This window comes from Onychomys torridus, chromosome 3, assembly GCF_903995425.1.
Source record: "Onychomys torridus chromosome 3, mOncTor1.1, whole genome shotgun sequence".
Lineage (NCBI taxonomy): Eukaryota > Metazoa > Chordata > Mammalia > Rodentia > Cricetidae > Onychomys > Onychomys torridus.
The window spans coordinates 37878849-37893251 of record NC_050445.1 but is presented as its reverse complement, the minus strand read 5'-3'; the positions used below and the strand labels follow the sequence as shown (position 1 = coordinate 37893251).

The following is a 14403-nucleotide window of genomic DNA, read 5'->3' as shown; positions in this document are numbered from 1 at the left end:
CCTCAACATCCCTAGGGATTCCTCTAACCTTCCAACATATGTTTTGAAGGTAGGGTGCATAGCTTCCCTGCAGAGAAGCTAAAAGGACAGACAGCATTGCTCTTTGCTATGAAGAACTTTATTCCCCATGAGAGGGGACCTGGGAAAGAGCCTGCCATAGGAGTTCAGTCTGTCTTCCTGCCTGCCTCTTGCTTCTGCTTACTTGTGTGGCTCTGGAAAAGCTGCTCACTAATCCTGGGTGAGAAGCAGGCTGGAGGAGAGTGTTCCATCAGAGAAGCCTTGGGGAATGTTCCCATTCCAGGGGCTAGGGCACAATGGGAAATTCAGGATGCCAGCACTGAGGATTGTAGGAAATTGGGGAACGAAGCTGCCTCTCCTCTTGCTCTCTGAGTCTTTGTAATTGTAAAATGGAGACATTCTTTGTTGGTTGAGAAGGAAGAAGAGGGAAGAGAGAAGACTTCAGCAATGACACATGAGAGCCTTCAGGATCCATTACAGACCAATGGGAAGGCTTCCACTTGAGTGAAACTTGGAGAATTGCTGCAACGGCTTTTCTCTTTGTGAATGCCTGAGGTGGCTCAGCTTCCTGTCACTCACTTTGCAGCCTCTATTTCAAGTTCACACTCCCAGGAGCTATCAGACACAGCCCAGTCTGGGTGCCAGGAGCAAATGTCCAAACCAGCTTGTCACAGTGTCAGGCATCCAGACAAACCAGAACTGACAACTTGGTCCTCCACAGGAATGAAGAGGATGATAGGGAGACAGTGGCAGCATCACTGTCAAACATACCTGAGGTGAGAGGACCCTGGAGACCCAGTGCTGATAAAGTAGGGACCACGTCTTCAGAAGCCTAGCACCTTCAACAACAACAACAAAAAGGAACCTATCCCTACACTAGCATTTTCCACTGAATTAGTGTTCAAGATCACCACACTTAGTGTCAGTTTCAAGATTGTGACAGCTCATATCAGATAAACTCAGAATATCTCTAGGGACACTGAGGCACAAAAAAAGTCATGATGGCCTTGTGACATGGGGAGGTCCTTGACAGAAACAGGCTTTGGCGTCCTGAGCCCTAAGTGGCATAGATCTTTCTTTCTTTTCTGTTTTTTTTTTTAATCTTTTATTTTATTTTGTGTATGGGTATTTTGTCTATGTGTATATCTGTAAAACACTTGTGTGCCTGGTGCCTGTGAAGTCCAGAAGGGCATTTGAATCTCCTGGAACTGGAGTTACAGAACCTCAGAGCTTGTTGTGTTCCTCCCTGCCTAGATGGCTCTTCCCATGACAGTCACTTCCTGCCACTTCATTTTATGCTGCCTGTTGCTTAGAAGGTCCTTCCCCAGGAACAGTTCCCTGGGGACTGTCTTTCAAAGAACAAATTTCTGTCACTCTCTGAGACATCGCTTTCCTCCCAAATCAGTTCCATTTCCACTGTGCTCACTGTTATCCGCCATAAGCCATTCATTCATCCCTTCATTTTCCAGAAAGTATGCTACCTGAAGAAGATGACCTTGGTTCCTCAGGGATGCGCACAGAGTCCCTAAGATCTAGAGGGACACCTGGCTCACAGTCGGTGCTCAGTAAATCATTGTTGAGTACCACATGACTAAGGGACTGAGGGGCTAGTAACTCAGCTGAACTTACAGAGCCAGGATGCTGGGAACGAACCCAAGTCTTCTGCAAGAGCAGCAGCTGTTCTTAACCTGAGTCATCTCTCCATACCTACAGACCTTTCCTGACCTACAGTCCCACCTTCTCCTTGAACCATGTTTCCCTCAGAGATTCTCAGTGTGGCAAAATCACAATCAAAAAGCACCCTCTCACTATTTCCCTCCTTCAGGACAGCTTAACCATCTCTCCATCTTAAACTTCAGGCAAAGAAACTAAAAGAAATATCAAACAGAATGGAGAGGAATGTAGAGCTGTCACTCACTATGCTTTTGGATGCCTTTTATTCTCCAGTATCCTTCTCTGAACACTTTCAAATCACAATCTTTGCTCCTACCAGGGCTCTGAGTCCATCTTCCTGCCTTGTTTCCTCCCTCTGCAGTCCTTATTACCTGCTAAGCAACTCTGTGAGGGATGAATTATGTTCACCTCCTCTTGGCTGCTGCATCTTGTTAAAATCAAGGCTATCCATCTATCCCTTCAAAGGGATAGTTACCTTGACTAGTGTTTAGCACCTAGAAGGTGCTTTATGATTATCTCTTGAAGGAAGGAAGGAAGGAAGGAAGGAAGGAAGGAAGGAAGGAAGGAAGGAAGGAAGGAAGGAAAGAAGGAAGGAAGGAAGGAAGAATCCCTAGATGAATGGTCTTAAAGGCTTGCTTATTGGATGGATCATGTTGGAGGAGGTCAGGCAGGGCTGCCTCTCCTGCATCTTGTTCTCTGAAGGAGTTTCATTTTTCCAGCCCCCAAGCACTCAGGACTGAAGACGGGCTTAGGGGTATCCCTAGATACTTGGATGCCACCCACTGTCAACAAAAGCCAGTACAATAAGGGATACCATAAAAGATGGTGTTGGTTTGGATATAGAAAGCAGATCTCTAGATAGTGGGAACATGTGTTGGGAGCCCTTGGATCTCAGTCAGGAAAGGGCTATAGTGTGGGATGGCAGAGATGGTAAAAGTGGTAGAGAAATCTCTGTCTCTCTGGGGCCTCTAAAAGTAGAGCCTGCATTGACAGGGAAGATGCTTATACTCCTGTTGATGTCATTCATTCCAGGACCCCAGGATTCTGGGCTCAGTCACCTCATCTCCTCTTTGATTTGCCTTGATGACATTTCCTCAAAAGTCCCTCCCATCGTCTTGGAAGTTTGTTTTTGTTTTTAAATCACATAGTAATTCCCTAATGTGTAGATATTCCCTTCATGTTTATGGAGGTCCAGTAGACACAAACCACACACATGCGCATGTATGCACACAGCAAGGAGGAAGCTGACAGAGATAGATAGGAACAGTAACAAGGTGTGTGTCCATGCTCTTACACATATACACACATGCAACAGAAAGATGCTTAGGACTGTGCAGAATAAAAGGGAAATATGAGAGACCCATAAATGACACAGAAAGAGTCAGGTATACAGTGGCAAAATGACATTGACACCTGGTTGTGTGCACTCATTCACTCCAAGGAAAAGGATCCATGGGAAACATTGCTAGATGAGTGAGAGACACAAGCCCACACACTGAGAGAACAGAAACAAATTGTCCTGGCTTCTGACAGCACAATTTGCAAATAATCAAACAAGACACTCACTTTTGCTCACTGCTGTCTGGCTACCAGATGTCAAGATCAGCATTTTCTAGATGTATCTCATTTAATCCCCACTGAAAGTACAGAAAATCCTATTTATTATATTCCCATTATTAAGATGGCTAATTGAGTTCCTGGGTGACCCAGGTGTGCCACTCTCTGAAGTGGCCTCCCCACCACCCACCACCCTCACTGCAACAGTTCTGTGTTCTCAGAACCTTAGAGTTCACTGTGTTATTCCCTGCCTGGATGGCAGTCACTTCCTGCCACCTCATTTTATGCTGCCTGTTGCTTAGAAGGTCCTTCCCTAGGAACAGTTCCCTGGGGACTGTCTTTCAAAGAACAAATTTCTGTCACTCTCTGAGACATCGCTTTCCTCCCAAATCAGTTCCATTTCCACTGTGCTCACTGTTATCTGTCATAAGCCATTCATTCATCCCTTCATTTTCCAGAAAGTATGCTACCTGAAGAAGATGACCTTGGTTCCTCAGGGATGCGCACAGTGTCTCTAAGATCTAGAGGGACACCTGGCTCACAGTCGGTGCTCAGTAAATCATTGTTGAGTACCACATGACTAAGGGACTGAGAGAACTAGTAACTTGGCTGGACTCACAGAGCCAGGAAATAGCACAGGTCCATATGATACACAGGTACAGCCACCACCCACTTCATTCTCTACTTCTGTTGTCATGATATTTCCTCACCACCATCATTTTACCATCCTTCCTCACACTGAGAGCTGGCCCAAGGTGAGAGGTTGCCTGGAATAAGAGGAGAGCTTCAAAAGCAGTAAGAAGACTCTCTGGGATCTTCCATATCTATAGGTTCATTGTGTACCACAATGGCAAAATTGGTATAGAATCTCTCCCTGTCTGTCTAAATCTCCGTGCCTTACTGTGAAATACAATATATCATACGTGAGATAGAAGTATCAGAGATTAGTGTCACAAAAGGATCCTGGGAAAAGCAAGGGTAGGCAACATTTAGAAGAGAGAACATCTCCTATTGCATTGGTCTCTCACAACAAGGCCAAGTAGAAAATTCCTCAAGCCCAGCAGTAACATCCTGGCAATTCATAGAACCAATACTCCCTGGGTCTTACCAACAAGTCAGTGCTTAATATTTCATCTAAATCTTCTTCAGTGCCCCAGACCTCCAGAGAAGGGCTGTGCCTTACCAGAAGCCAGCTAGACCCATGGCTCTGTCCCTGGCATTAACCCCACAGGAACTAAGAGGGTTTCTGGGGCTTTCACTTTGAGCAAAGCATTCTATCAGGTTCCAGACACAAGAGAGACAAGGTCCCTACCCTCTGGGGATTCCCATGCCAAGGTGCAGAGAAGAAAAAAAAGTCAACAGGGAATATTCAGGCCATGGAAGGAACAAGAATGGCAGGAAGGAGTCATGATGCTGGCATTGGGAAGGGGCTCAGCTTTAGATGGTAGGCAGCAGCACAAGAAGGAACAGCCATGGATGCCTAGCAGGGAATGCAGAGATGGCAAAGGTCCTACACCTGGAAGGCACTGCACAGGATTAAGGATACAGTGTAGCTGGTATAAGGGAATCAGAGGGTAGGGTCCCAACATGATCTTGGGCAGGGTCACAGCATGGAGTCCTGAAGGGCCCAAGTCTAGACCTTGGGTTTCATGCCAAGAGGAGCAGGCAAGCATTGGTGGTAGAAGAACTCAGCTAGCTTGCTCACAGCCTCCAGACTCTCTCCTCTCTCTGCCACTCACCAGGCTGCCTCCTCTTACTCTTGCATTAGACACAGCGCCAACACCAGAGTTCCTTTAGGTAGTTGTCTTGCTGCAATCACAAAAGCTCCAGATGAAGAGTGAGAGGGTGTCTCTAAGCAGATGTGGTGGAGCACAGCTGGCACCCTCCAGCATCAGCTCCTTCTGGCACAGGCTCTCCATTAACTCCCTCTGACACAGGCCCTTCACTCTGCAGTGGGCTGTAATTCAGATTGCCATTGCATTGGGTTTAGGAGTGAGTCTGCCCATCTTATGATGTTGGGAAATGCAGACCCTGAGGTGTTTTATGGTCAGTTTTTAGTGTCTAGTGATGGGAACAAGCCAGAACAACCTACTTGAAACATGAAGCTCAAGGCCATAGACTTCTAGAGCTCAGCTTGTTCATTCTCTCACCCACTGAACACATATGATTGCATTCTTATGTGTCAGATACTGTTCTAGGGGGCTATGATACATACATGAACTAAAAAGATAAAACATCAACATTTATATTCACATGCTGCATACTTTCAAAATGAGGAGCTTCCATACATCAAGAAGAAACTTCCTCAGGCTTTCTCAGAGGCTGGCGAATGTATGACCATGAGCGTTGCAGTCATACATAAAAAGATGAAACATAGCAACATTCCTATTCTTGTAGTACTTACGTTCTAAATGAGAAAGACATGCAAGTCAGTAACATGCTTAACAGGTATGGGAACTATACAAGAAGGAACTAAGTATCTGGATAGAAATAGAGGGATGTAGGAGTTGGTAGTTGCTGGATCTGGTGAACAGCAGGTTGGAGTTCCTCTAGGGAGATCAGGAGAACCTCCTGGAAGCAGAGACTTGGAAGAGAGTCAGCCTTGCAGCTATCTGGAGACAACTTCAGGCATGAGAATCATCAGAGCAAAGACCTCAAGGCAGGAGAATGCCTGACATAGCAGAGGACTGTCACCTTTGGGCCTATCTTTGTCTAGAACACTGCCCTGATTTAGCACAATTGGTGTAGAGAGCAAAGTGAGATAGGGGTTGATGAGGTTAGTTAGTTCTGGAACATGGAACATACATAGGGCAGGGTGGCTGTGATGGTCAGCTTTAATTGCCAACTTAACAAAATCTAGTGTAATCTGGCAAAGATTCTCATTGAGGGTATGTCCTCATTGTGTTGTCCCTGTGGGGGATTATCTTGACTGCCTTAATTGACGTGGGTAGACCCAGCCCACTGTGGGCAGAACTATTCCTTACTCCAAAGGTCCTAAGCTATATAAGTATGTAGAAAATAAGATTTGGGCAAGCAATTAAGCAAGCATGTGTTTATTTATATATCTCCGGTCTTGACTGCATATGTAATATGACTATCAACTTAAAGCCCCTGCCACTGTGACCTCCCCACATAATGGACTAGAATGTGAAATTGTAAATCAAATAAACCTCCTTTTTCCCTAAGTGACTTTTGTTTGAGTACTTTATCACAGCAACAGGAACAGAACTAGAACAGTAGCATGCCTACAATCCCAGCATCAGGGAAATAGAGGCAGAGGATTAGACATTCCAGGCCATCCTTAGCTACACAGCAAGCCCCAGATGGGATACAGAGCAACCTACCTCAAAAAACCAATCCCCAGATGAATGAATGAAAGGAATACACAGGCCTTCTGGTTCTCATCAGTGCTGAAGGATTTGCTGATCTAGAGCGTGATGGCATGTTCTAACTTAAACTTAATGAGATAGGATTATATGCCTTCAGAAAAGTCTGGGAAAATACTGGTGGTTACAGAGAAACCAGAAGGGGTCTATTGAAAATACCAGGTTTGATCCAGAGTGATAGTAATGATATGGGAAATGGTCACATTTTTGGAAATATTTTGTAGAATCAATAGATTTTCTGATATGTTGGATGTAGAGTCATGGGTTAAAAAAAAGCCAAAGATGGCTATAAGGTTTTTAGTTTTGATGATTTGGTTGCTATCAACTAAGGCAGGGATGACTACAGATGAGGCATGCGAGGGAGGAAGATGAAGAATATGGCCTCAAGCATGTTAAGATGAAGGTGTGTGGAACGCACATACATGAAGATGCCCAAAAGGCAATTAGCTATGTTTGAAGGACTGGGTGGAGGGCACCAGATAAGATGTGAAGCCATGAGATTGAATAGCATCATTAAATAATAATATAACATTAAGAGAATAAAGGAAAGAGGAGGAGGGTCCAGGTAGAAATCAAGAAACAGCAACCACAGAAGTAACAGGAAATCCAGCATGTTGAGGGACCTTAGAAGAAGTAGTCCAAAGACAGCCTGGTTTTTCTAAGCCTTGAAGGTCATAGAATGAAGGCTTTGCTTCCTAAATTTCTCTGAGCCTCTTTACACAATAGCTCTACCAAGGTATCAGTGCTAGGGGAATCCTTCAATACATTCCCACTTAAGAACTGACTCAAGTTTTGTAAAACTGTTGCCTGCTACTCATTTTATGAATGAAGTGGCACTGTGCACAGCCATACCTATTTGTTTGTATGCTCTCAATGACAGCTTTATGTCAAGACAGCAGAGCTGGATGATGCAACTGAGCTCATATGGTTCATGAACCCTTAATTATACATTAGTTGAGACTTTCTAGAAAACACCCCATAAATTCCAGGACTAACTCCTTGGGATTTCACGTTATTAACTCACTTCCTTCAGGAATATTTAGGTCTTTACTCACATGAAGAAAAAAAATAGTAATCTGAAGACTAGCATATGTTACTTATGGGTTATTCAAGCTATCCAATGAAACAGTTCATCACTGTTACCCTTAGGTTACAGATGATAAAGTCAAGACAGGGAATGTGCCAATTATTTATCAACTTAACATACACTAGAGTCACCTGGGAAGAGAGAACCCAAATGAGGAACTGTCTCCATTAGACTGGCCCATGGTCATTTTCATGAGGAATTTTTTGGTTAATGATTGATGTATGAGGCTCTATCCCACTGTGGGCAGTGCCACCCCTGGTCGAGTGGTCCTGAGATATCTAAGAAAGCAAGCTCAGTAAACCATAGAAAGCAAACAAGTGAGCAGCATAGCTCCATGGTTTCTACCTTACTTCATGCCTTGAGTTCCTGCCTTGGCTTCCATCAGTGATGGACTCCACCATGCCAACAATGGTGGAAATGAACCCTCTCCTCCTCAAAGCTGTTTTTGGTCAGTGTTTTATCATAGCATCAGAGAAAGTAAATCAGAACAATGAACTCAAATGGTGTGTCTACTGTCACCCAGTCAATTAAGAACAGGTCTGACAAGCCAGCAGAGGTGGTGTACACCTTTAATTCCAGCACTTGGGAGGCAGAGGCAGGTGGATCTCTGTGAGTTCGAGGCCAGCTTGGTCTACAGAGTGGGTTCTAGGACAGGCTCCAAAGCTATACAGAGAAACCCTTGTTTGGAAAAACAAAACAAAACAGAACATGTCTAGCTTGAAATCCAGTGATTGACCTCATGGCTAAGCTTATTTTATGTGTCATGTCACTTACGGTTGGAACACAGGCTGTTAGATGACAATAGAGGATACTGATCCTTGATGAGTTCCAGAACTTACATGGCACTACGTTTAACAAATAGAGGAGTCAGAGCTGACATTCAGTGTTAGAGCTTGAGTGTGAAATGTCCCCACAGGCTCATGTGTTTGAACACTTGGTCCTCAAATGGTGGCATTGGTTTGAGAGGTTATGTGTTCTTTGGGACATGGGACCAAGCTAGTGGACAAAGGATGACTGGGAGTAGGTCTTCGAGGGTTACAGCCTGATTCCACATCTAGCCTGAGCTCTGTGCTTTTTGTTTGCTACCCCAATCTGAGCGAGCTACTATAAGCTCCAATAGCCATGAACTGACCCTCTCTGGTCTTCTCTGCCATGATGGACTATATCCCTTGCTCTGCAAGTTCATAAAGTCACCTTTAAGCCGCTCCTGTCTGACATTTGCTCACAGCAATGTTAAACAACAAAGACACTCAGATGCTGTGGGGCCTGTGCCCTTAACCACTGTGCTGTACACTGAGTCTGCCAACGCACTGGACACCAGTGCTGACCCAGGCAACAGGACCTCTGGTTTTGATTTTAGGTCTCTGTGAAGAACAACTCCAAAATGGATGAACATCTGACCTTCTCACCCCTGCCTTTCTTTCCTGTCCAATCTGCCATAAGCAGGTTCCCATCTTGTCTCATGACCACGCCTGAGTGGGTAGGGAGCACACTAGAGGAAACAGAGCTGGATGCGAACAAAGAGACAAGTAAGAATTCAGCAGGGTCCTTCAAAGGCAGAGGAATGCTCACACTCAGAGAGGACAGATCATTTTACACTAGGAGTTTAGCTTTCATATCTTTCAAAGTTCTTCCATGTTTTAAGTCCCAGGTTTAGAAATTCTGGATTTCAGATCAGGCAAGGCATGTTGAAATGTTCAATGTCATATCAGGTCTTGGGCCTTCCTTAAAGAATTCAGTTCCACCAAAGAAAGCTATCCCTTGTCCCCATCTCCTATGGCCACAGAATTAGGCAAAGAGTGAGGAGTGGGGAATCACACTAAGAAAAGAAAAAAAAAAAAAACCACACACACAGATGGGGATGGATTCACTACCAGCTGCTCATTCCATCCCAGTTGTATCCAGTCCCAGAGCAAAATACTTCACCATCCTCAAGCCATGGTGGCTTCCAAAGGGCTCCACAATGAATCCCTATGTTGCTGAAGCTGGCAGATCCAGAGACCCACACTGAGAGAAGATGTCATCAAGCTCCTAAGGGGGGTGGGGCTGCTGTGGGCTTCTAGCACACATAAAGCACAAGTACTGTGGGTGGCATAATGTGGAATTCATCTTCCTTACTCTGTGGAGTTGGGACAGGCAGAACAATCTAGACTCTGTCAGCAAGGTCCTCCAGAGAGTTCAGGCACACTAATGAAGATGAATAAGAGAGAGAGTTGTTCCTCACGACCACGGCCTCTGTCACCCAGTGCTAAGGCATCCATATTCATGAGCTAGATGGACAGCTTCCAATATGACCCCCTACAAATAATGGGGCAGAGGTACAGCAATGCCTATCCACACTTGAGGTTCTGGGATATATCGTGGCATATAAGACTCTGGGCAGTAAGTTAAAGGACTATAGGAAACACCTTTAAATATATGAAATTATCTCTAGTCTGCACTGAGGACCCATGAACAACTTATTTAGCACTTGGCTAAGCTCTGGAACCAAATCTAACATTGCTAAGTCCTACTTAGTTTCAGACAACATCATCCCTATGCCCTATCTGTTCACAGACTGGCTTTCATGAAATCTTCTAGAGGTTCCACAAAGTTGGGGGTACATGAGAATGCTCAGAGCTCACCATGTATCATCTCATTTCACTGCACTGACTGTTTTCCAAACCTTCATCCATCTGGCTCTCCTATGATGCTCACTTACCTATGTTTCTTACAGTAATAAATCTCTGCAATCACACAAACCTCTTGGGACGAGGAAGGTGACTTTGATAGGTGTTTATCCTTTCTGTAGGGAAATCTGACCAAGAACGTGGGATTCTACACTTGAGAGTTTTTCTTCAAGGTAGTAAATGTTGGTTTTGAGCCTATCTGCAGCATGGTTTTGAAACTAGTGGATTCGTCCTAGACCCTGAATATTTTCATATTTCAAATGCTCCATTCCTGTTACAACAGACCCAGCCCTAGTCCCCAGGCAGCATAACCAAAAGGAAACACACTGAGCCAAATAAATCAAATCTCCTCTCTGCAGCTGGCCTCCTGTAGGTTTCTATGGAGCTACAGGCTAGTATTTAGTTGCAAGACAAGTGTCGAGCAGAGCTCAACAGCCTTACCTGCCTTTCTGACATGATGTAGAGTTGCTCGTGGTCCTTGGAAAAGGCCATGTCCCGGAGAACTGGGCCTGGGTCCACCACCTGCACAGTCTCATACTGGAGGGCATTGCCCTTGGGCCCATCCACCCGGATCTGCAGAGAAAAGGAAGAGGAAAATGTAAGGTGAACATATTAGCTGCTCTCCTATTACTGTGATAAAACACCATGACCAAGGCAGCTTATATAAGGATCAGTTGATCTGGGCTTATGGTTCCTATGAGTCTGTGATGACAGGGAAGCATGGCAGGAAGTGGCAGATATGGCAGCAGGAGTAGGAAGCTGAGGGCTCACATCTCGAACCACAAGCATGAAGCAGGGAGGACAACCAGCAGTAGGTGAAGCATTTTACTCTCAAAGCCCACTTCCCATGGTACACTTCCTCCAACAGAGGCACACCTCCTAAGCATCCCCCCAAATAACACCACCAAATGAAGAGCAAGTTTTTAAATGCCCAAGACTGTCGGGGGACATCTCATTCAAACCACTACAATGGCTTTAGATTTTGTATTGTTCACAGCCCAACTTCAGCCTAGAGACACTCCCAACAGTCAAGGGAGAAGCAAGGAACTCTGTCTCTGCAGAGTCCAAAACCAGAGACATAAGTGATATAAGCCCACTGTGGCCTACTAATGGAAGCTCATGAAAGAAGGAGGGAACAGACCAGCCTGAGCTTTAAAAAGAATCTGGTTTTGTCTCTAAGTTTCTATGCCCTAGGATCAGTTCACTGAAGCAAGGCTAGTCTTTAGAGAAGAGTACGAGGCTGGTATCCAAATGAAGGGTCTGGGCTGGGTCTTGAGACAGCTTCAGGTCAGGGGATGACCCCACATAAGGAAGACAAGAAGAAAGGTTAACATTTGTTAGCAGAAGTATTTCTGATATATGGATGTGGGTCTAGTCACTGAAACTTCTACCCAGATATCACTGCTCTGCTTTGGAAGAGACTTGGGGAGTCAATCCCAGAAGCTCCACATCTCTGATCTTCTTTGGTCCACAGAAACTAGTAGCTTATACTTTAGGTTTTAAAAGTAGATGTTGGGTCCTGTAATAGCTCATTGTGAGGTTCTGTTCATGGTCTCAAGGAAGGAAATCACAGGAAAGTGTGCCTCAGACATGAGCCATCCTCAATCTTTCAAGAATACTTAGATGATTACATGATCCCTGGGCCATCTCCAAGTCCTTCCTAGAAATGTTTAGACAATGTGGAAACCACCAGAAGAGATGTCCCCCATCACTGAGAACAGACCTAGAAAAGACTTGGGCTTCCCAACCCAACACAGTGTTCATCTGGCCTCTGGCCCATGTTTCAACTGAAATGTAAGCACACTGATCCAGCAGGCCTCCTGCCCCATGAGAATAGCACCATCTATGTAAGTTGGGACAAGGACTACTGAGGATGTGGCTAAGTGTTAGTGGATCCGAGGACTTGATATGCTGCTAATACAATGTTCTGCAAGGCATCTCTGGGGGGATTTTAGTGATTTCAATAACAAAACTAAACAACAATTACATTCCAAGTACTACCATTATGCAGTCATTTTAATTTTTTACCTTATAATTTCCATCCCCTTATGAGATCAAGGAAAACACAAGAGTTATTCAGAGGAACTAAATGATAGAAGGGGCCACCACAAATGGTGGCAGCTGATGCCTTGGGTCACCAGAATGCTTCATTTCTACCACATTCACTGAACTCAGATACTAGTTGACTTTGTGGTTTTGTGTTTAATTGCTTGACCACTATTTATTTTCAAATAAACAAATAAATGAGATTGAGACTCCTCTGATTTGCTGATTTCTATTATGCTCACCAGAAAAAACAACAACAGGAAAACCAGCCTGAAGAGAGATGCTCAGCTCTGAGGTAGAAATGCCCCAATGTCCGAGAGGCACACTCCCCACCCCCTGCCCCCTGCCATTTCTGAACCCACTGAGAAATCAGTGTGCACATTGGCCAGGCACTATCTCAACCAAAAGGAAACAGGAATCTATGCAAAACCAGTCTGGCAGTGAAGTGATGGTTGTGGCCAGCGGCCTAAGCAGGCTTCATCCCCAGCTGGGAGGACCCCTGGAGTGGGAACAGAGAGTGATGCTGAGCACCCTGGCTGAGCACCTCTTTTGGGCCCCTGACAGACACAGTCTCCCATAGGGACCACCCCATGCCCTTGGTCTTATCCCCATTAGATTCAGGGGGTTGGGGATTTACTCAGTGGTAGAACACTTGCCTAGCAAGCACAAGGCCCTGGGTTCGATTCTCAGCTCAAAAAAAAAAAGTTAGATTCAGTGCCTTAGGAGTGTTCCTTATCACCTGCCTCTAACTTCCCTGCTCCTTAGGATAGGGTGATATGCTAGATGTAATAGATATCATATGAAATAAGTAAGGATCCTATAGATACCAATGGGGCAAACTTTCACAGGCCTGGCCTTTTTTGTTCCCTACCCTCCATATTCTGCCAGAGTAGGAGAATAACTGGGAAGGTTCTCTCCTCTTTCTCCTCTCCCCTACTACAATCCAGATTACAGCTTTCTATACTACAGAAAGAAGAGAACTCATGTATCTATTTCCTGAGAGAACTGAATACAAGACATGAGCAAAAGTTTATTGTAAAATGGGTTATTTGGTAAATAGTCCTAAAATTTAGGCAGAATGGGCTAGCTTTCAACTCTCTATACTCTACCTAGACTAATAGGAATTACTTTTCATGGAATAGACAATGTCTGGCACTTACATCTGGTAATGCACAGAAGGATAAATAACATGTCCAGGGTTACATATCTAAGGAACATGGACATGGAGTCACACCTAGACCTAATTAACTTCATTGCTCATGCTTCTGTCAGTTTACACACTATACTGGTCCCTTACACTGGACCTCAAACCCTAACCCTTAACTCAGTCCTACTGCCAATATCAATCAATTTGCATTCTGTCTAAGGGTCTGTGTTGAGCAAACATTACCCTGGCAGTAGTGAACAAATCATGTCTTTATCTACTGCAGTTCTTTTCGGTGGGGGAACATGCATATGAATAAAGAAATTCCAAAATAATGAGCCCTTATATTTTTGTTTTAGACCTTGCAAAGTACTCTTAAGTAACACTCTCTCATCAGATGGTTGTAAAATGTTTATGATGTTGACTGTCAGCATAATCCTTCTCATTTTATTGATGAAGCAACCGAAATGGGGATTGATCCGAAGCTTGCCCAAAGTTCAGTAGAAAACAATGTCAGGCTAGACTAGAACCCAGACCTCTCCCAACTTCTGGATCAGCATTTGCCTCTTAGCTACTTAGTTTTTCCAAAAGCCTTTGACAAGGCTCCACATGAAAAGGTATTTTAAAATAATGAGTCTCTATGGGATCTCAGGCAGTTTGACCAAAGAAATAGAACTGAGTTAGAGACAGGAAAAGACATATTTCTGCATGGAGAAATAGAACTAAGAACTCCCTACACGCTAGTCCTGCCACTATGTATATATATATATATACACACACACATACATATGTATATGACAGAACTATAGAAAGAGGCTGTTT

At 44.4% G+C, this 14403-nt stretch overlaps 1 protein-coding gene across 4 annotated transcripts in view; it reads right to left on the bottom strand.

Moving 5' to 3' along the window:
* The window catches only part of Plxna4 (plexin A4), a 461538-nt gene that overhangs the window by 165840 nt on the left and 281295 nt on the right, over nucleotides 1-14403 (bottom strand). For all 4 annotated transcript variants that reach the window (XM_036180450.1, XM_036180449.1, XM_036180451.1 and 1 more), the window contains one exon: nucleotides 10833-10964. In XM_036180450.1, coding sequence (XP_036036343.1) covers nucleotides 10833-10964 — 132 coding nt within the window. The remainder of the gene's footprint in view (nucleotides 1-10832; nucleotides 10965-14403) is intronic.